We start from the raw sequence: 20964 nt of genomic DNA, 5'->3' as shown, positions 1-20964 counted from the left end.
CGCTGTCGTTACAATTACTATATTCAGCAAGCCGACCCTCCTATTATATATAGTCACCTGCTATCTGGCAACTATAAGTTACATAGAGGTACTATAGAGTGCACCACCGCTGAGTGATGAGTCTCACATTTCGAAACCATATATTATAAACGTAAACTATTTCATTGCTATTATACGAAGATATCTTCTTAAAAAATATAAAGATAAAATATACGATAAAATATACCATGTTAACACTGAAATCCATGTGGCCATTATATGAGTAAATAGTTTGTCCCAGGAACGGAGATGGTAGAAAGAGGATTGTAGCAGCCCCCTCACTCGTAGTTGCCAGATAGCAGGTGACTGAGTTGCCTAGTATCGGGATGGAGGATCGGCTTGTTGAATATAGTAATTGTAACGACAGCGTTATGAATGTCAAAAAGAGATATTTAGAAACGGTGACAAATCAAACTAATAGGAGTACCCAGTTACAACTGTCAATGTATTTATATATTTTTTGTGTGAATATTTCTTCCTCTCCTTATACTATATCTTATTTATTTTCCTCTATTTTATATCTAATGCGATGATGATTATAAGATATTAATGTTGGAAAACCTTTATTTATCACAGAAAAAAAAATTCACAAAGATATGCATTAAAACACAAAAAATAACATTTTAGTTGGAGAGCGCGGGACTATCTCGGCCTTACTTGGATGACTCATACTTTGAGCTGTCAGGCCTTTTCTATCGATACGGCAATGGCTATATCCAGTTACGTCAAGAAGGTATTTTTCAATGAAAAGTATTTATCAATGTATTCATGAATACTTTCAAGAAGTATTCGTATTTGTATTCGAATTATAACCATTTCAATGTATTCGAATTCGCATTCGTTTGAATTCGTATTCGTATTCGAATACACAACTCTTGTATTCACTCCATCCCTGGCTGTTACTGTGCTTACCGCTGTTGCAACTGCTCCTGTGTCCGCTGCTACCACTGCTTTGCAGTCGTTGTTACTACTACTTCTCACCTACCCAACATTATTAGTCTGCTATGTAGATAATTAGGAGTGCTTTTTATCTAGGATTGCTTCTCTCATCAAGATATGTGCTGAGTTTTCATGTGATGTCCTTTTAGTAGAGAGAGCGTCGCAGATTGCCCCCATCTGCACAGTCCTCCTCACTCACTTCCTGTCTACTTTTACGTTGCATATCCTTTATTATCAGAAAAAATAAATACTTTCGTCTTTCGTTATTAGATCCATTTCATGCATGTCTTCTCGTCACTTTGCTTTAGAAGAGTTCGTGTGTCTTTATTATCTGTATCTGTATTTTCATCATTTTTTTATTTTTTTTTTATTATTTGATCATATACTCTTTATTGTATTTCGTTTGAAATTTAAGGTTCCTTAAATGTTTCTTTCAACTTCAGGACATCAAATATTTATAATTCTCTTACCATTCCATTTTTTTTTTTTGGGGGGGGGCAACTGAAAATATCTTTTATCCCCCAAAATACTCTCAAAGTTACTTATTCACACATGATATACACTTTTAAGGGACATTTAGCTGATTTAGTTTTATTTGTTTTCAGAGAAATCGACTTGTCATTTTTCTTAACTTTGCAGGTCACAGATTCGTCTTGCCCGAATCCATCATGATCAGACTGGAGCCGGGCATCTGGTAAGTAGATATTTTTTCTTTGATCCGAATGGAAAATTAAAGTTTTTTTTTTACACCAATAAAATCAAGGATGCCAGAAACAGACTGCTTGAAAGAGGACTGCTAGTACAAAATGCCGGGGTTGGCCGATCTTTTTTTTATAAGAGTGAATTGTTAGATGATTAGCAAACAGCGAGACAGAGATTTATATATCAGTTTTTCGTATTTTAGCTCTAGTACATTTATGTATTACCTATTTCTTAACCTCAAAACATCTTACTTTATTCTCTAATGTAGTACAGCGACTTGCCTGATGGACGAGCCTCCCATGAATCACTCTGCGAGTGGAGTACCTCTTTGGCCCACTGATTAAGGAGTGGCTCTCCCGTCTCGCTGGTCGCGGGTTCGATCCCCGGCGCCGGCAAACCTTTTCTTGTCTGGATTAATTTCTCGTGTGTTTCGTTACACGCAGAGGTCGTGTTGGAGTGTAGTAAAGAGTAAATTCTGGCGTTTCACTTTGAGGATCCCACCGCTGCCACCAGTGAAACGCCAGAATTTACTCTTTACTACACTCCCACACGTCCTCTGCGTGTAACGAAACACACGAGAAATTAATCCAGACAAGGAAAGGTTTGCCGGCGCCGGGGATCGAACCCGCGACCAGCGAGACGGGAGAGCCACTCCTTCACCAGTAGGCCAAAGAGGTACCCCACTCGCAGAGTAATTTATGGGAGGCTCGTCCATCAGGCAAGTCGCTGCACTACACTAAATACAGCTTTATTTTCCTTTTCCTTGCGTAATCTCCGTTTTTCCCCGCTTTTCCCCTCTTGTTACATCTAATATTCATTCATCTATTAATGCTCTCGAACAACCTTCGGATACTCATTAGTTTAATAAGAGCCTCGTCTCCAGCGTTACTACTGGATTCAAGAATTTGATCTAGTTTGCTGATTTGGATGGGTTCTTGCTCGTGATGTCACAGCCCGTGTCCAAACAAAAACAAAGCAGCGCTTGTAAGTCACTTCCGCCCCTGGTGGACGGAAGCCTGCATCCTCGTTTAACTATTGTGGCTTTTACAGCATTTTACGTAAACTCTTAAGTATTTTGGAGTGTTTTTGGATTCCTCGTATGTGTGCACACGACGATAATTGCAAATTGCTCCGTATAATTCTGTAAACTGAAGACGGCAAAGTGTTGTGTTGCAACTGGATGTTCAAACCGGCAAGGACATTAATTTCGTCTTATAGATATCCAACCACAAACTTTGGCAAACGGAGGAAGTAAGGACCATATGATGAAAAACTCTACAACAGGAGAGTAAGGTGGATTGCAGCAGTCAAGTGAGAAGTAACAGGGATATCAACATAAGAGAGGAGTTGGGAACCTTCTTATGGGAGACTTTAAACTGCACGCTTTATATCAAATAATATTTGCATGTTGAGTTTTTCAAAGAACTGGCTAGAAATTTACTAAATCAACTGAACCTAATCTATTCTTCGACTTACCAGAACCTCTTTCATAAAGAGAAAATGACAAAACCTTGCTTTTTCTAATTCTTCCTGCGACTTCTGGCACCTAGCAAAAAATATCTCCTCCAATTTCACTTTTTCATCTTTCCCTCCTCTCCATAATCCTGACAAGAAGCACCGCCGTCTCATCTATCTCTAAGACTGAACTCTTCTCTCAAACTTTCTGTAACATCTCCACTCTGGACGATTCTGGGCATATTCCTCCTACTCATCCCCCCTCTGACTCCTTAATGCCTGTTATTAAGATTCTTAAGAGTGATATTTTCTATGCCCTCTCTGGCCTCAACTCTCAGAAGGGTTATGGACCTGATGGAGTGCCTCCTATTGTACTTAAAAACTGTGCCTCCGTGCTGACACCCTGCCTGGTCAAACTCTTTCGCCTCTGCCTGTCAACATCTATCTATCCTTCCTGCTGGAAGTATGCCTTCATACAGCCTGTGCCTAAGAAGAGTGACCGATCCAATCCCTCAAACTACCGCCCCATAGCTTTACTTTCCTGCCTATCTAAAGTTTTTCAGTCAATCCTTAACCCGAAGATTCAAAAGCACCTATCCACTTCTGACCTTCTATCTGATCGCCAGTATGGATTCCGCAAGGGGCGTTCTACTGGCGATCTTCTTTCTCTCTTAGCTGACTCTTGGTCATCCTCTCTTAAGCCCCGTTCACGCTGTGCCGACTCTGGGCCACGACTACCCACGACTCTAGGGTACACGAGGTCTTGGGTGTTGATGTGAAAGGGTTGGGCATGTCTTGAAAGAGGTCTTAAGACTGTTGCCGAATGCTGCGCCGACGTCGTGACGGGAGTCTGGAGTCGTGAGGGTTAGCTTCCACTAGACTATTTGCCGACGATAGTTTACTGTTTAGAGCAGTAAAGACTACTGACGACTGCAGACTACTACAAAACGACTTGGACGCCCTCGAGCGGCGGGAACGCACCTGGCAGATGCACTTCCGACATGACAAATGCAAACTTTTAAGATTCACCAGAGCGCACAGCCCCATCCATCACACTTACACTCTCCACTATTCAAATTTAGAATCAGTTCACACACACAAGTACCTTGGTATCCATCTCTCAACTAACTTGAAATTCAACACCCACATAGACCATATCAGTGCCACAGCCAACAGAACACTGGGGTTCCTGAGGAGGAATTTACATAACTGCCCACCTGACATTAAACACATAGCTTATGACACAATTGTGAGACCAACACTGGAATACTGCTCAACGGTGTGGGTTCCTTACACACACAGAAACATTGATAGGTTAGAACAAATCAACACCAAGGCGGCTAAGCTCATTACAAACAATTACAGTCGAACGCCTGGAATCACAACACGATTAAACAACAGATATACATGGACCCTCTTCACATACGCAGACAAGCACACAGACTTACACTTATGTACAAGATCACAAACACTCACATTGACATTGAGCCACAAACATACCTACACAAGGCAAACAGTCAATGTCCTCGTAACACACACATCCATAAATACCAAACATATCACACTAACACTGACGCATACAAGCACTCATACTTTCCACGCACCATACGTGACTGTAATAGCCTCCCTCAAGAAATTTTAGACTGCGGTACAATAGACACATTCAAAAAACAAATACAAACTCACTTGTCACCACAACATACTAACACTAACAATTACACTTGATTCACTTCCCTCCCCTGCACACTCGGCTCCCCCGTCCCCCCAACAGCGTGTTATGCACCTTCTTTGGTGCCCTGCGCATTATTATCCAGATCCAGAGCACGACTTGCTGGCAACTAGTTGGACGAATGTCCCAGACAGTCAGCAAGACACCAAGACCCCAATAAAACCTTCCCCCCCTTCTTGGAGCGTGGAAACCAACTTGCCAAATGGAAAAGTCGCTGGGATGTCGAGGCCCAGAGTCGGCACAGTGTGAACGGGGCTTTAGCTGTTTCGGTGAAACTTTTTCAGTTGCGCTAGACATATCGAAACCTTTCAAGTCTTTGATTCTAAACTGCCCTCTTTCGGATTCTATCCCTCTCTCTGTTCCTTTATCTCCAGTTTCCTTTCCGGCCGTTCTATCTCTGCTGTGGTAGACGGTCACTGCTCTTCCCCTAAACCTATCAACAGTGGTGTTCCACAGGCCATAGTGTTAGACTTCCCCATTCCCATCCCATCCCTATCCCTTACCCGTGGCCATGAACCGTAGTGTAAAGCGTCCCCATGTGGTTGGGGTTGTTTTATGCTACCCCGTGAGGGTGCGGATGGGGTGGGAAAAGTGTTGACTCCGCGGGGTAGAGTGCAGGACATCTTCGGCTTTTCCTTCGTATACTTCATGAGTAAATAGTGTTCTATTTGTTATTATAGAAGGGCATATATTGAAAAGTATCAGAATATTTGTATGACTGGTATTATATCGCAAACTTTGCTAAATTTAATACATATTTTTTAGTTTGTAAAGTCTGTGGTGTTTCCATTTGATTGTAAACGTACAGTTATTCCTGAAGATTCATTTATAATTGTCCCCAAGAATGGCAAAAGACGGCAGATTGATGACTAAATATAACATTATGATGGGAATACTTAACATATACCATAAAAAAATAGCATTTCTTGACGACCACCTTGATTTAAGACAAAAATGACATAAATGACACGACCTGGCAACCCCGGTGTGGCTGGCCAGGTGTGTGTGACGAGTCATGGATACCAACCTGTCTCATAAATTAACTTACCCGCGTTACTTGTTATTTACTTGTAGATCAACAACGCTATTGTTTTGTTTTATGATATATAACGTATATGAATACAATAGTGTGTAAAAAATGCATTATTTATTTCGTTTTCTGTAATTATTAGTTTGAAAGTGCTGCCAACATTATTATGACCTGCGGATTGCTCCCTCATATCTGTCGCGGGGATTGGAGGTGACGGGGCGGCTTGCCCATACCCCAGTCCCGCGTATGGGGATGGGGACGGAAAGGGAATGGGGAAGACTAACACTATGGCCGTCTGTCCTATCACCCACTCTCTTCCTGTTATTCATCAATGATTTTCTTTCCATAAAAAAACTGTCCTTCCCACTCATACGTTGATGACTCCACTCTGCATTATTCAACTTCTTTCAACAGAAGACCCTCTCAACAGGAATTACAAGACTCCAGACTGGAGGCTGCAGAACGCTTAACCTCAGACCTTGCTATCATTTCCGATTGGGGCAAAAGGAACCTTGTGTCCTTCAATGCCTCAAAAACCCAGTTTCTCCACCTATCAACTCGACACAATCTTCCAAAAACCTATCCCCTATTCTTCAACACTAAATATCCTCGGTCTATCCTTAGCTCAAAATCTCAACTGGAAACTTCACATCTCCTCTCTTACTAAATCAGCTTCCTCGAGGTTGGGCGCTCTGTATCGTCTCCGCCAGTTCTTCTCCCCCGCACAGATACTATCCATATATAGGGGCCTTGTCCGCCCTCGTATGGAGTATGCATCTCACGTGTGGGGGGGCTCCACTGACACAGCTCTCTTGGACAGAGTGGAGTCTAACCCGTATACATTGATTCCTTGGTCGGATGTGTGTGTGTGTGTGTGTGTGTGTGTGCGCGCGTGTGTGCGCGTGTGTGTGCGTGTGTGTGCGCGCGCGCGCTAGGCTTAGAGGGGCCCAGATGACGCGCTGCTCGTGGCCGCCTGAATTTCGATTTCTTTTTCTCTATGATGATCCTCCACGACCTGAACTCTTTCAAGAGGGGAGCATCAAGACACCTTTCTACTTCCGAAACTAATCCCTCTAATTTGGTAACTCATTCTTTCTTCTTTTCGTTGGAGCAGCCCTATGCGGGTTATTTTGTTTTTGTCCTTGAGCTGTCCCCGTTTCTGTAAAACACACTCGCACAAAAAAAATATAAGTAACAGACATGTAAGCAGTTACTGTATAGGTGAGCAAACTGAATGTTTCCACAGGCATACACACCAAAATAAATACAAACGAAATGATATCTAACGAAGCAAGTAAACTTATCGAATAGTTGAGTATTTTGGAGAAAAAAAATAGTATACATAGCAAAGAATAACATCCTTGTACGAGATAGCAATAAGGTATTTTCAGCTACTCACGAGTTTCCTAAATAGTATACATAGCAAAGAATAACATCCTTGTACGAGATAGCAATAAGGTATTTTCAGCTACTCACGAGTTTCCTAAATAGTATACATAGCAAAGAATAACATCCTTGTACGAGATAGCAATAAGGTATTTTCAGCTGCTCACGAGTTTCCTAAATAGTATACATAGCAAAGAATTACATCCATGTACGAGATAGCAACGGGGTAGTTTCAGCTACTCAGGACTTTCCTCCTGGTAATCATTGTAGCAAATACTGCTCACGAGCAAAACCTTGCCATAAACTCCAGTTCAGCGCAATATCTCTTGGTTGTCTGTGCTTTTCTCACACGAGCAAAGGATATTCCTTGTTTCTTTCTTTCAATGGTTGAGATTTCAGCAGATATCTTTTTTTAAAACCAGCCATGAAAGTTTTATTCAAGGTACTTTAAACTTCATCCTGGAAATGGATACTCGAAAAGAGAGAGAAAGAGATAGGTCAACGTGAGTAAGGAAACAAAGGTGTAAGGGAAGCAAAAATGTTAATTGTCTCCCTGGCTACAGAGGTGGCACTCACCTGATCAGGCACGAGGTTTTTTTTGTTTGTGACGGCTAGGCAGCTTGCATTTTTTTTTTTTTTTTTTTTTTTTACAGTAAAGGAAGCAGTTCAAGCAAAAACAAATGAAAAAAAAAGTCCGCTAAGCACTGTTCCTGTAAAATAAGTTAAGTAGTCAAAAGAGAGGTCAATATCGGGTGGAGAGGTGTCTTGGTATACTCCCCTCTTGAAAGAGGTCAAGTCGTAGGCAGGAGGAAATACAGACGGAGGAAGGCTGTTCCAGAGTTTACCATTGAAAGGGATGAAAGAATGGAGATGCTGGCTAACTCTTGCATAAGGGATTTGGACAGTATAGGGATGAACTAGAGTAGAAAGTCGTGCGCAGCGGGGCCGCGGGAGGGGTGGAGGCATGTAGTTAGCAAGTTCAGAAGAGAAGTCAGCATGAAAATATCGATAGAAGATAGAAAGAGGTGCAGCACTGCGGCAGAATTTAAGAGGTAGAAGACTGACAGTAAGAGGAGGGGACTGATGAGACGAATAGCTTTTGACTCGACACTCTCCAATAGGGTTGTGTGTGTGGAGCCCCCCCAAACATGAGATACATACTCCATACGAGGGCGGACAAGCCTCTTGTATATGGACAGCATCTGTGAGGGGGGGGAAATTGGTGAAGATGATATAGAACGCCCAATAGGCACGGAAGGGGTGGGCAGCGAGGACCGGCGGGGCGTTGAGCTCCTGAAGGCTACTAATAACTATTTGTATTGCGTCTCCTCTGAGTTTCCTAGCTGTTGGAACTAATATGTTAGTTGTTGAAGCTACCCTTACCTTTCAATATCTCACTCTCTGCCTAGGGTTGCGATCTTTCTTCATTTACGCCCTTAGATACATTCATTACCCAGCGGTGAATGTAAATAACAATTTTCTCTATTGCTTATGAAAAGTTCAATTGTTGGTTTAGAAATTCATTCAGTTGATTCAGCTTCACGACCTTCCTTATTGGAAATATATGAAAGACGTTTGCATGGCTGAAGAAGTAGGCAGTGATGTAATTGGGATAAGATGGCAGATGAGTTACGAGGTGAATGAACTGCAGCGTGACGGGATGCAGTTACTGGAGCGGCAAACAAGGTGCCGATTGTAGAAATTAAAGAAACTTGTTGCAACCTATCAGTTTGTTCATGTGTGGTGATGTTAAAATATCTTACGGAGGAAGATGGGAGATTTCATTAACCATCCTCCCCATCTTTTGAGTTAGCACACTCGGCTCACAACCGAGAGAGCCCGGGCTCGATTCCCGGGCGGAGTGGAAAAATTTGGGCAGCTTTTCCGATACCCTACGCTCCTATCCACCCAGCAGTGAATGGGTAACAGGTATTAATCGGGGGTTGTGTCCTGTCTCCTGGGATCTGTTCCCTTCTCCTATCATTCCATCCCCTTCTGTCTCTCTCTGGCATATGACCACAGATGTTGCGCCGACTAAACGAAACTCTCCAACTTTCCCCATCTTTTGACAAGAATCCGTACATCAATTGCATTCACTGCTTTTTCACAGTTCTTCCCCATTTCTCCTATTTCCCAGCCCTTTGCCGACACGAAAGACACAAGTTTCCAACGCAAAATTGGAACGCGAAGGAGGTTGAGAGGGGGAAAATATAGATAGTGGAAAGAAGGTGGAGAAGCGAGGCGCCAAGGAGGAGGGACCGGTGTGGCAGGTCTTGAGAGGAATGTTGCTGACCATTCACCCTCACCCCCACTCCTAAACTCCTCCAGTCCATCCCATCAGACCTCTCCCCCCTCCTTGACTTTCCTCCCCTCCCCTCACCCTCCTCGCACGGCAACCATTGGTCTTTGAGCGGAAGCACCTTGTTGTTGGATACCTTGTGTGAAGGAAGCTTTCGTCATCAAGGCAGGTTCACGGCGCTCAGATTGTGTTCATTATGACAACGTGACGCACACACGGCGTGTTCTGTTTAGGCCAGGAAAACAGTCATCTTCCTGATATTCAGAATGCTATGATTTTTTTTTAATTCGAGGGTGTATTTAATTTAGTAATTACGAATGCGAAACAGGGCGAGAAACATTTTTTTCTCTTATATCCAGAACTTGACTACAACAAAGATATAAAATTTCATATTTCAAATATGACGCGCAAAAACTATCCATACAGGAATGGCAAGCGAAAAAGATGCACATTTGAGAATGTTAATGCTTACAATATATTTTTCCCCAGAAACGTAATCATTAGGCCACCCTTCTTGTGGTCATCCTTCCTACTTAGGAGTCGAGGGCAAACTGTGTCAGCCGGACTGTATCCGTCAGAGGCTCAAGGGCCAGTGAGAAAGATATGAGCATCGAGATGACTCGCAGCTTAGCGTGTGCCCCCAACTTTACGGTACTGGTAACACGATACTGTGGTGAAGCAAGAGTTGGTAACCTTTCCGATGTAGGACACTCGATTCACTAGTCTGTTCTCTGTTGTTAATACAGAAAAGCAAGTTTGACACACACACACAAAAAAAAAAAAAAAAAAAAAACGCGCACGCTGTGTGATTTCTTATTGCTGTTATTATTGTTGTTGTTGCTGTTGTGTGTGTGTGTGTGTGTGTGTGTGTGTGGAGAGAGAGAGAGAGAGAGAGAGAGAGAGAGAGAGAGAGAGAGAGAGAGAGAGAGAGAGAGAGAGAGAGAGAGAGAGAGAGAGAAGAAGAGAGGAGAGAGAGAGAGAGAGAGAGAGAGAGAGAGAGAGAGAGAGAGAGAGAGAGAGAGAGAGAGAGAGAGAGAGAGAGAGAGAGAGAGATTGTTTTTACATGTTTGTTTTCATTTTTGTATTTTGTATTTGTATATTTGTATGTATGCAACAGACGACAATTAATTTTGTCCCATACACAGGCTCTTCAAATAGTTATACCTAAAAAGTGTAATTTTGGGCCTCCTTATGTACAGAAATATTACGTTTAAAAGAGAGAGAGAGAGAGAGAGAGAGAGAGAGAGAGAGAGAGAGAGAGAGAGAGAGAGAGAGAGAGAGAGAGAATGCTGGGTGTGGCCATGTCTGCTTTCTTTTCTGCTCTCTCCCTAACGGAACTTGTGCGTAACCCCGGTGCTTTTCTTTTTGTCAGCCATCTCCGCCTTGCTTCAAGTCGGACGTTTCAGTGCTCGATGTGAAAATTACAAACAGGAAGCGTTGGATAACATGACCAAACAAAATAATGTGTGTGAAAACGACCAGCATTTATCTTTTCTTACATGCAGACTTTTCCTGAGTGTTTCATCTTTTCCCAATATCTGACCTTATCATTTTTTTCATTCACTCACAGCATGCATTTTGTTTCCATATGACTTATGTAACTCCCAACACACACACACACACACACACACACACACATACACATTAGGGTGGCGTTTCACTACATGGATGGAGATGTGATAAAGCTTATCGTGTCGGTGATTCGAACAAAATTGGAATATGCAGCGGTGGTGTGGTCCCCATACAAAAACAAAAGTATTAGGGAAATATGGGACCCATAGAGCAGCGACAAAGAATATTCGCCAAGCTTGAAAGGCATGACATACGAAGAGAGATTGGAAAGATTGTATATGCCCACCTTGAAGGAGAGAAGAGAAAGAGGAGATCTGATTGCAGTGAATAGGGTAATGAAGGAGATCAAAATAATCAACAGGTACGATTTCTTTATATGCGATGCCAGAAATACAAAAGGTCAAGGATAGAAACTAAAGAAGACGAGGTGCCGAAGAAATGTCAAGAAACAACTCACCCTATAGATGCATTTACACAAGAATGACTTTGAAAAAGTAATGTTTCAAGACAAAAATAATAATGAGTTTACAGATAAGGTTGATTAACTGTAATTTGGAGCCGAGTCCCAGGTCAGGAGAAGCATTACGCCATGGGCGTAGTTGCCACTTTCAGGGTTCTCCCTCGCCCTCCCCCAGGCCAACGGAGGAGAGTATGCGATCGTTTGAGCGGTGGCTTGCTACAGGGCCACTCCATGTATTCTTCCTCCAAGGGTGAACCGACTGAAGTACGGGTACCATTTTGTCTTGCTGCCTTGTGATCATATTTTGTTTCATTTAATGTTGATAAATTGAAATACCTCTCACTCGTAGATAGTTTATGACACACCTGTTGCTTTCCCAGCCATCAACAGTTTTGCCTTATCTCTTATCTTACATGGAGAGGGATTCGGGAATAGACATGTGTGTGATATCAGAGGTGGAGATGAGAATATTTTGTTTTTTTTGTTTTTTTGTTTTTTTGTTCCCTTTATCAAGTTTCTGTCCCACCTGCCGCTGACCCTCAACCAATTCGTTCTCATGTCTTAATAGGTTTAGAGTAAGTGGTATGACTTTCCAGTCTTCAGGAACTTTTAGTTTTACTACTGTAGTTAATACTGCCTCTTATTTTCATATCATTACGGAATTCAAAATTTATAGGCGATGCATAGTAAAATTTTCTTACAATACTGTTGACGTAGCGTTTGAAAGAAAATTACAATAATACCATTATCTGAAAGGTGAAGGAGCTCGGACTAAGCAACAAATGGTGATGTAAATTAATCTGTCATAGGTAGCATACGCAGCAACGAATGGTGGTGTCAATCAATCTATCATTGGCAGCATACGCCGGGGGCGCGTTGCACCGCCCTTGCTCCTATGCCATTCTCGGGTGTCCGCCCGAGCAAGTCTTAGTGCAGGCCACTTTCTCATTCGAAGTAACTCATGGTTGGACTCACTGAATTTCTCAAGTCATGGGTGCTGTAGAAGTTCCCTCGGTGTTCACCACACAGGATAGTGTCTGACAGATAGATACAACATGGAAAGCAAAGTCGACTTTTGGGTAGTCTTCCACACGCCCATGTAGCCGGAAATGGTGTTCACGAAATATAGTTAACATGATTTTACTGTGTTTCAAATAGTAATCACAGTTTTGATACCAAATTATTTAATTAAGACCTAATCCAGTAAACGTACCCTTCCTGTACACATCCGTGACAAATTCACATCTGCCTATTTATACAACTTGTCACTGAAAACAAGAACTGATTTTTTTATGTGTATAGGAAGGATACGATTTCTGAGTTATCAATCAATCAATCAATGAGGGCATACACCGGGGGGCGTGTCGCCACGCCCACCCTACGACGCCAAGTCCGGGGGGCCCTCCGGATGAGTCCATGCAGGCCCCCTTCCCATCCTGAGTACCTACTGGCAGGATCAATCGGCTTACTAAACCCACGAACTCCGTGAGCGTCCCATTGGCCTCCTCCACTCAGGATTGTCTCTTACAAAGACAACCCGATGAGCAGGGTCGGCTTCTGGGTATCGTACCACGTGCCCGTATAGCCGGAGTTTAGCCGGAGTTGTCGTTGACGGACTATGCAGGCAATATTTGTCGAATCAGTTTGAGACATAGTCATTACAGCTATATCCCAAAATTCTGCGTAGACGTTTATTACCAAAGGCATCAATCCACTTCTCCAGGTCCCCATTTAGTGTCCATGTCTCACAGCCATAGAGTAAGACAGGGACCACAAGGGACTTGAAGGTCCGGATCTTTGTCCTTCTGCACAAGTATCGACAACGCCATATACTCGTGCTGAGTGAGTCCATAACACCATGAGCCAAACCAATCCTCACTGTTGTTTTGAACTACGCTACCAAGGTATTTGAAATTTTCTGAGATCTCAATGTCCTCGCCACATGCATGACAATACTGTACTGTTTCATCTAGCAAGCCTATAAATACCTGTACCTTAGTCTTGGTCCAGGAAACCTAAAGTCCCAAGGGCTTCGCTTCCTCGTGCTGTACCTCGAGAGCCATCACCAAAACTTAGAGTGACTCCGCAAGAATTACTGCATCATCGACAAAAACTAGGTCAGTGACTCTGATGTTGCCGACAGATGCTCCACAATGACTCTGGTCCACAACTCTGCCTAGTACACAGAACATACAGGCGTTGAAAAGGGATGGGTCAAGGACACAGTCCTGTTTCACTTCCGCATTTACGGGAAAGAAGCTGGACAAGCCTCCCCCACCCACCACCACACACACACTTCACAGCACTCTCAGTCCCAGAATATTAGCCAGTCAGCAAACCAATAGTCCTTGCAGGAATTCCACGGATTCGCAAGAGATCCCAGAGTGCCTTGAGATGCACTGAGTCAAACGACTTCTTCAGATCGACATTGGCCGCAGGCATCCCCTGTTCAAACTCACGTCAGCGCTATAACAGTACGCGAAGTGCTAGGATACGGTCAGTTGTTGACTTACCAGGCGTGAACCCAGCCTGTTCAAGTCTCTGCAGCGTCAGTAGCTGGCTGCAAATTCGCATCGGCAATAGATGGCCAAGCACCTTCCCTGACACACTGAGCAGTGTAATACCATGGCAGTTGTTGCAGTCATGTCGGATCCTTTTCTCTTTCCGGATAAGGACAACCAACCCTCTCTTCCAGTCAGGAGGAATGGTACTGGACTGCCATACGGCAGTAAAGACCGTATGCAACCCGTGGATCATGGCCTCACCTCCAGCTTTGAGCAGCTCCGCACTGATGTTATAGATACCAAGTGCCTTTCCACCCCTCAACTTTGCCACAGCCTCTCTGATCTCTTCAAGAGAGGGTGGGCTTTCGTCAATGGGTGATCGTCATCCGCTCCCTGCAACCCAGCAACTGGAAGCTGCCCACTTGGAGGGTCCGCCGTGTACAACTGCTCAAAGTACTCAGTCCAACGAGCCCTCTGATCATCCATGTCCAATACAAGGCAGCCATCAGCTGTTCGGATAGCGTTCACCTGAGAGGAAGACTTGGAGCGGAGCTTCTTCAGGGCTCAGTAAGCAGGTCGGAAGTCATTTGCATTTAAATGGCCTAAACTTCCTCAGCGAGACCCCTGACACCTCTCCTTGTCTCTCCTCAGGAGGGCTCTAGTCCTACGCGACTGGATTAAGTCTTAATTATATGCCCTTTGTGCCATTATTGTTTAAAGTAAATTTAATCAAAACTCTGATAGGTAGGCGTCTATGATTTGTTCCGCCTAGATTAGTTTTGATGTGCAAATTAATAGACTTAGAGAGTATTTAATCTCTAATGAGTTCCCGCTGCTTGTATTTGAAACAAGAGTAAAGCGTTTTTTGTCACATAGGTTTGCACAATGACCAGTGATCTCAGCTGAGGAAAAGACAATTAAATATGTAATTTTGCCGTTTCAAGGACATTTTAGTTATTAAATTAGGAAAAAGCTGCAAGCCCTTTTTCACATACATTTCCCACAGCTGTTCTTTAGGTTTGTTTTTTACAAATCCAAACACAATTGATTCCTTTTTAAATATGAAGACACATTGCTCAGCCATTTGTGCTCAGATATTGTTTATTAATTTTGTTGTCCTGATCGTCAAATCGGGTATGTGGGTTCAACACACAGAGATCTAAGAATTAGAATATTTGAGCACAAAGGGTTATCACAATGAAAAGGTAGGCCATTGATGAATCCAGCTTTTTCAGTAATTAGTAATCATTCAAAGGATAAGGGATATAAGATTAGATAGGAGGATATTATAATTTTATTTAGAATCAACCATTCTTCAGATTTAAGAATTGCAGCCATTGTTTATTTTTGAAGACCAACCATAACTTAGCAACAACGAATCATCATTTTAAAACAGACTGTACTTTGGGTTAAGGGATCATCAGGGAGGGTTAACAATTAGTATTTTTCGTCGGGTTTGCTTTCATTGTTGTAGTTTTTGCTTATAGTATTCAATAAAATTGTCTTCACAATATTATTAATAGGGTACGGGTGTTAACACTGTAATTTTTTGTTTCAACTACTTTTTGTAGCTTCAAAAACAGAACCATTCACTTTTGTTTGCTTTGGTTTTATCGGAGCTTGTACTGTCTATATTTGGCGCCTTGTTCGGATAGAGGTAGGACCTGTTGGTGTTTTACTTTGTTTTAATCGTTTTTACTGTCTGAGGATGGGAGGAGTGTTTACCGAAACGTAACGAAGAAATAAAGGATATGGAAATGGCGGGGGTTATTCAGTTTCATCTGTAGCATACGGTTCCTTGAGGACATCCCCATAAACCAAGTTTATATATATATATATATATATATATATATATATATATATATATATATATATATATATATATATATATATATATATATATATATATATATGGGTTGGTTGGCTGACTGTCTGGCTGGTCGGTTGACTGGCTGTCCCTCTGCCTGGCCGATCTCCTGTTGCTGACCAGTGATGCCCAGGCAGGCCCAGGTAGGCAGCACAGACAGGCAAACAGGAGAGGGCAAGTGACGACAGGTGAGGGCAGGTGACGGCAAGTCACCTTACACTACACACTCTTGGTCACTTCCCTGCGTACACTCCATCCGGCACTGAGCTCTGTCCCTCTGTGCACTTTGCCTCCACTGAATTTCCTTTTCTATTTTCTTCCCCTGCTTGAGCGCCGCCATGCGTGTTTAGCTCCGCTAGCTTGTTTATCTCCACCAGCTCATGTAAATCCCGTTCCAGAGTAATCCCCAGCCACACAATAAGCTAGGAGACCCGGGGCAGTACCTAATTGAATGTTACCTCATGTAATAATCTGATCAGTCTTGCCTGTAATATTTACCTCTGACAAAATGAGCACTGCAGAGTCGAGATGAAGCAGCCGGCCTCCAGTTTCCCCTCTTCACAGCTGCTATCCACTTCCCCCGCTCTTCTGGATTCGCTGGAAATCTATAAAATGACAGCATCTCTCCCGTGTCGGTTAGAACATCCAACCGCACAGCATACGTATCCCATGACGAACACAGAGCACTTGTGCAGCCCCCACCAAGGTTTGCTTTGATAAGTGACCACCACCACTGACCACCAAGATGGCCGTGCAGGCCCGCGCTACCCCCGCACCCCCACTAATGACGTCAGCTGCAAAACCTCTATACAGCTGCTATCACAAGCTACGCGCGTGCCGCTTGGGGCGCCACCGTCGCCCCGGTTACAGATTTCATATAGGGGAGATTGTGAGTGTCCCCTCTTTACTGTCTACACTCTTTGCTACAACTATTACTACTGCTGCTACTACTAACAACAACAACAACAACAACAATGATAATAATAGTAACAGCAACTCCAACAACCACAACAACAATTATAATAAAATAATGATGATGATGATGATGATGATAATGATAATAATAACAATAACAACAACAATAATAATAATAATAATAATGATAGTGATAATTATTTTTACTGGTTGTTGTTGTTATTATTATTATTATTATTATTATTATTATTATTATTATTATTATTATTATTATCATTATCATTATCGTTATCGTTATTTTATTATTATTATTATTATTATTATTATTATTATTATTGTAAATAATAGTTCTTGTAATAATAAATAAATATATAATAATAATAACTAAACTAACGGAGAGCATACATCAGGGGGCGAATTATTTCACTCACCCTCACCTTCCACCCCCTCCCGACCAAGGATCAGAGAGAGGATATTTCGCTGAGCATTTGGTTTCCCATCATGCACCGCGTCTGTGACGTCACGCCCGCCAGCTGTTTAACTGGTGCCCACTGGAGCCTAAACCCCTTATTTAAGAAGCTAAAATGGGTGTTTGTGGGGTGTTTGGTTGTTCCAGCAACACAAGGAACTTAGAAAAGAGTGGCCAAAGGCTTTACAGGTTCCCCAGAGACAAGAAAACTTGTCGGAAGTGGAAAATAGCGTGTCGACGGGCAGATAAATATGACGCCAGAAATCCCCGCGTGTGCTCTCGTCACTTCTTAATACGTTATTATTCTCCAAGGAGTGATGATGCCACTTGGGGACTAAAGGCTACAAGGGCACTAAAGCCAGGGGCTGTACCATCTGTACATACTCCATCAAAACCACATGCAGGTATGTATAGTGAGAGCAGTGAAGATGAAGGTGACTGGTGGTGGTGGGGTGAGTGTTGTGTCAAGTGCAGGGGCAGGTGAGTGGCTGCACGTCCCAGATGATGATGCAGGCCCTCCTCCTGTGCCATTTACAGGTGCCAGTTACTTCAGAGCTATTGACTCAGATTGATTCAGAGCACTTCAGAGCTATTGACTGATGTTGATTGATTGATTGATTGATTGTGCATCTGCTTTGGGCAAGCCTCTCACATTGATTGCCTAGACCATGTAGTAAAACTCGAATGACATGTGGCAAGGACGTAATTGTGATTACATGTTGGTAAATTTTACTAAGTATGTAACTCCATAATCAGGAAGATTTTTTTTCCGGTGATCAGAAGTGAAAAATAGCGATTTTCAAGTTATTTACGGCTAGGCCAGTTTTTGCATCACTATAAGAGAATGGTACGGCATTCCTTACTGTCTTAGTCACCGATATTTTGGTAGGGATACAAGAAGGAAATATGAAACACACATATAGTATAGTGTGGACGAAATACAGCATCTGTGACAGCTCAACTTCAGCATTTTTTGCTGTTCTTTTGGTTAATTTTCTCGATTTGGTGCATAAATGTTCCAGCCTATTGCAAAAGTTTCATTCTGCACTAGTTTCATATTCTGCTGCATTGAAATAACGTAATAGAAGGGGCTTTCCCATGCTTTCCCCATGGCTTTGGGCACCAGTGCGCACGAGATGCGGGTGTGACGTCATCGTTCCCTGTGACGTCATAACAATGACGTCGGAGCGAAATGTCCTCTCTTTCTTTGATCCTTGCTCCCGACCCTCCAAGCAAGCCCCAACGCAGTTACCCTTCTCATTCCAAAGCACTCCTGGCAGAACCGATCAACTTCCCCAGCCATGAGTTACATGTGTGACCCCTTGGTCTTCTTTTAGCGTTATCTCGCACTTAACCTTATGAGCAGGATCGACGTCCGAGAAGCGTGCCACATGCCTAAACAGCCGAAGTACGCTTTCACGGTTTACGTTAGTAACAGCAGGTCTCGAATCAGTTTCATGTAGTCGCTGGTACGGCATGACCCACCAATGCTGTGCACTACGTTACCAAGGTGTGAGAGACTTTGGCAACCTCAGTGACCTCACCACATGCATGAACAGACTGCACTGTGTCATTCAGAAAGCCTCCAAACGACTGGACCTTGGTGTTGGTCAGAAGACCTTTAGTCCTAGTGGCTTCCCTTCCTCATCCAGCACTTTGAAAGCCATCACCATGATTTTCATCGATTCCGCGAGAAATAAGTAACATCAGCAGAAACAAGGTCAGTGACCTTGATGTCACCAACAAATGCTCCACAACGACTATGATCAGCAGCTTTGGCTCGTAATATCCAATCCATGCAAGTGTTGAAAAGTGATTGAGCAAGGACCTTACCCCTGCCTCACTCCTGAACTGATAGGGAAGAAGACAGATAAGCCTCACTTCTTCACAGTACTCTCAGTGTCAGTGTTAAGGCCAGTTATCAAAATCAATAATCCTTGCAAGAATCCCAGGGATCCTCAGAATGTCCCAGAGTGCCTCATGGTGCGCTTAGTCAAGTGTTTTCTTGAGATCAACATAGGCTTTTTTTTTGTCTCCGCCTGTGGCGCCAGAAGGCTTGCGTTGTAGGGCTTGATGGTCTGCCCCAGCCCGTTGTGGCGTAGGCAAGTGTTTATAGTGGCACCATCTTGCATTGGCTCATTCTGTCCCCCGGAGCTCATCTTTGATCCTAGAATCTAGGGTCCGGGTTGATAGGTGGTCTTCTGGACAGCTTGTGGGTAGTCTTACGCCACTCGGCGGTGACTGAAAAATCCCAGCTTGGTGTCACCGGGCGAGGCGCGAACCCGCGTCGTCCTAGACGCGGCGCCGTCACGCTATCCATTCAGCCACCACCTCCCCAAAGGCTGCGACTATTCCTTGTTGAAACTCAAGTTGGCGTGCCACAAGGACGCGAAGTGGTAGAATTCGGTCAATTATTGACTTACGGGCGTGAACTCAGATTGTTCAGGTCTCAGAAACTTTAGCAGATTATATCGAAATCGCATCAGCAGCAGATGAACGAGCACTTTGCCCGGTACGCTGAGCAGCGTAATACCACGGTAATTGTTGCAGTCATGTCGGTCCCCTTTCCCTTTCCAGATAGGGATAACCAGCCCCCTTTTCCAGTCAAGAGAAAGGGCACTGGAGTGCCACAGAGCAGACGCAGGGATCATTGCGTCACCCCTGACTCCCACCATCTCCGCGTTGTTATTACAGATCCCAGCGGCCTTCACACCCTTCAACTTCCTCACAGCCTCTATCACCTCCGCTTGAAAGGGTTGAATTTCGTTTATTAGTGGATCAGTAGCCGATGAAAATATTAAAGACTATTATAATAGTAGAATGGTAGTTAAAGTAGTAGTGTTTACCCTATTATTATTATTATTATTATTATTATTATTATCATCACATGCACCTCCTTGGTGCAGTTAGTGTGCCAGGCTACTAATTCGTGAACCGGGTTCGAATCCCGTCCCAGGCAGTCGGCGTGCTGCTCACCCAGTTGTTCATCCTCCCTTTAGAGATTGTCGATAAATTAGCACCTTGAAAAAATTGCTAGTCCAATGCAACAGTGATGAGCTTTTTTTTTATTTCCTTTTAATGGATATAATTATAGGTAATATTGGGGAAGAAACTCCGGAGGGGGTACTGAGTGTTTATTAAGATTAATACAACAGTGCAACCCGATGTCGTCAAGAGTCCGGCGAGAGCGGAGTCATGGAGTTAACTAATGGGCGCACCAAACATCACACCACTGGAGAGGTACAAACTTTTTGGAGAGATTGTTTTTGTATCTCAAGCAAGGATAATGGGCCTAAACAGTAGCCTCTCTTGATTCTTTTGTTTATTTATGTATGCCCCACGAAATATTATCGAGTTAAATCAAAGTATGTGTTTATCTTTGGATTCATTCATACATGCTCTGGTAATATTTCTATGGCTTCTGATTCACAAAACTTAGTGAAATTGCAGTGTAATAAACACTCACAAAATCTCTGTCACTAGTTAAATTGAAAGTAATAATGTAAATCATGCCTCCATGAAATAAACGTGCAGAGATAAATATGAAAGCTCACGGGAGTCCGAATAAGTGAAATTACCTGCTTTGCGCAGTAAATAC

The 20964-nt window shown here is 43.1% G+C and overlaps 1 protein-coding gene across 6 annotated transcripts in view; it reads left to right on the top strand.

Annotated features, from left to right (window-relative positions):
- Positions 1–20964, top strand: part of LOC126980954 (RNA-binding protein fusilli-like) — a 111279-nt gene that overhangs the window by 22697 nt on the left and 67618 nt on the right. For all 6 annotated transcript variants that reach the window (XM_050831414.1, XM_050831415.1, XM_050831410.1 and 3 more), the window contains exon 5: positions 1618–1672. In XM_050831414.1, coding sequence (XP_050687371.1) covers positions 1618–1672 — 55 coding nt within the window. The remainder of the gene's footprint in view (positions 1–1617; positions 1673–20964) is intronic.

Source organism: Eriocheir sinensis, chromosome 46 (genome assembly GCF_024679095.1).
Source record: "Eriocheir sinensis breed Jianghai 21 chromosome 46, ASM2467909v1, whole genome shotgun sequence".
In the NCBI taxonomy this organism is placed as follows: Eukaryota; Metazoa; Arthropoda; class Malacostraca; order Decapoda; family Varunidae; genus Eriocheir; species Eriocheir sinensis.
This window is presented reverse-complemented; position numbering and strand designations above follow the sequence as displayed.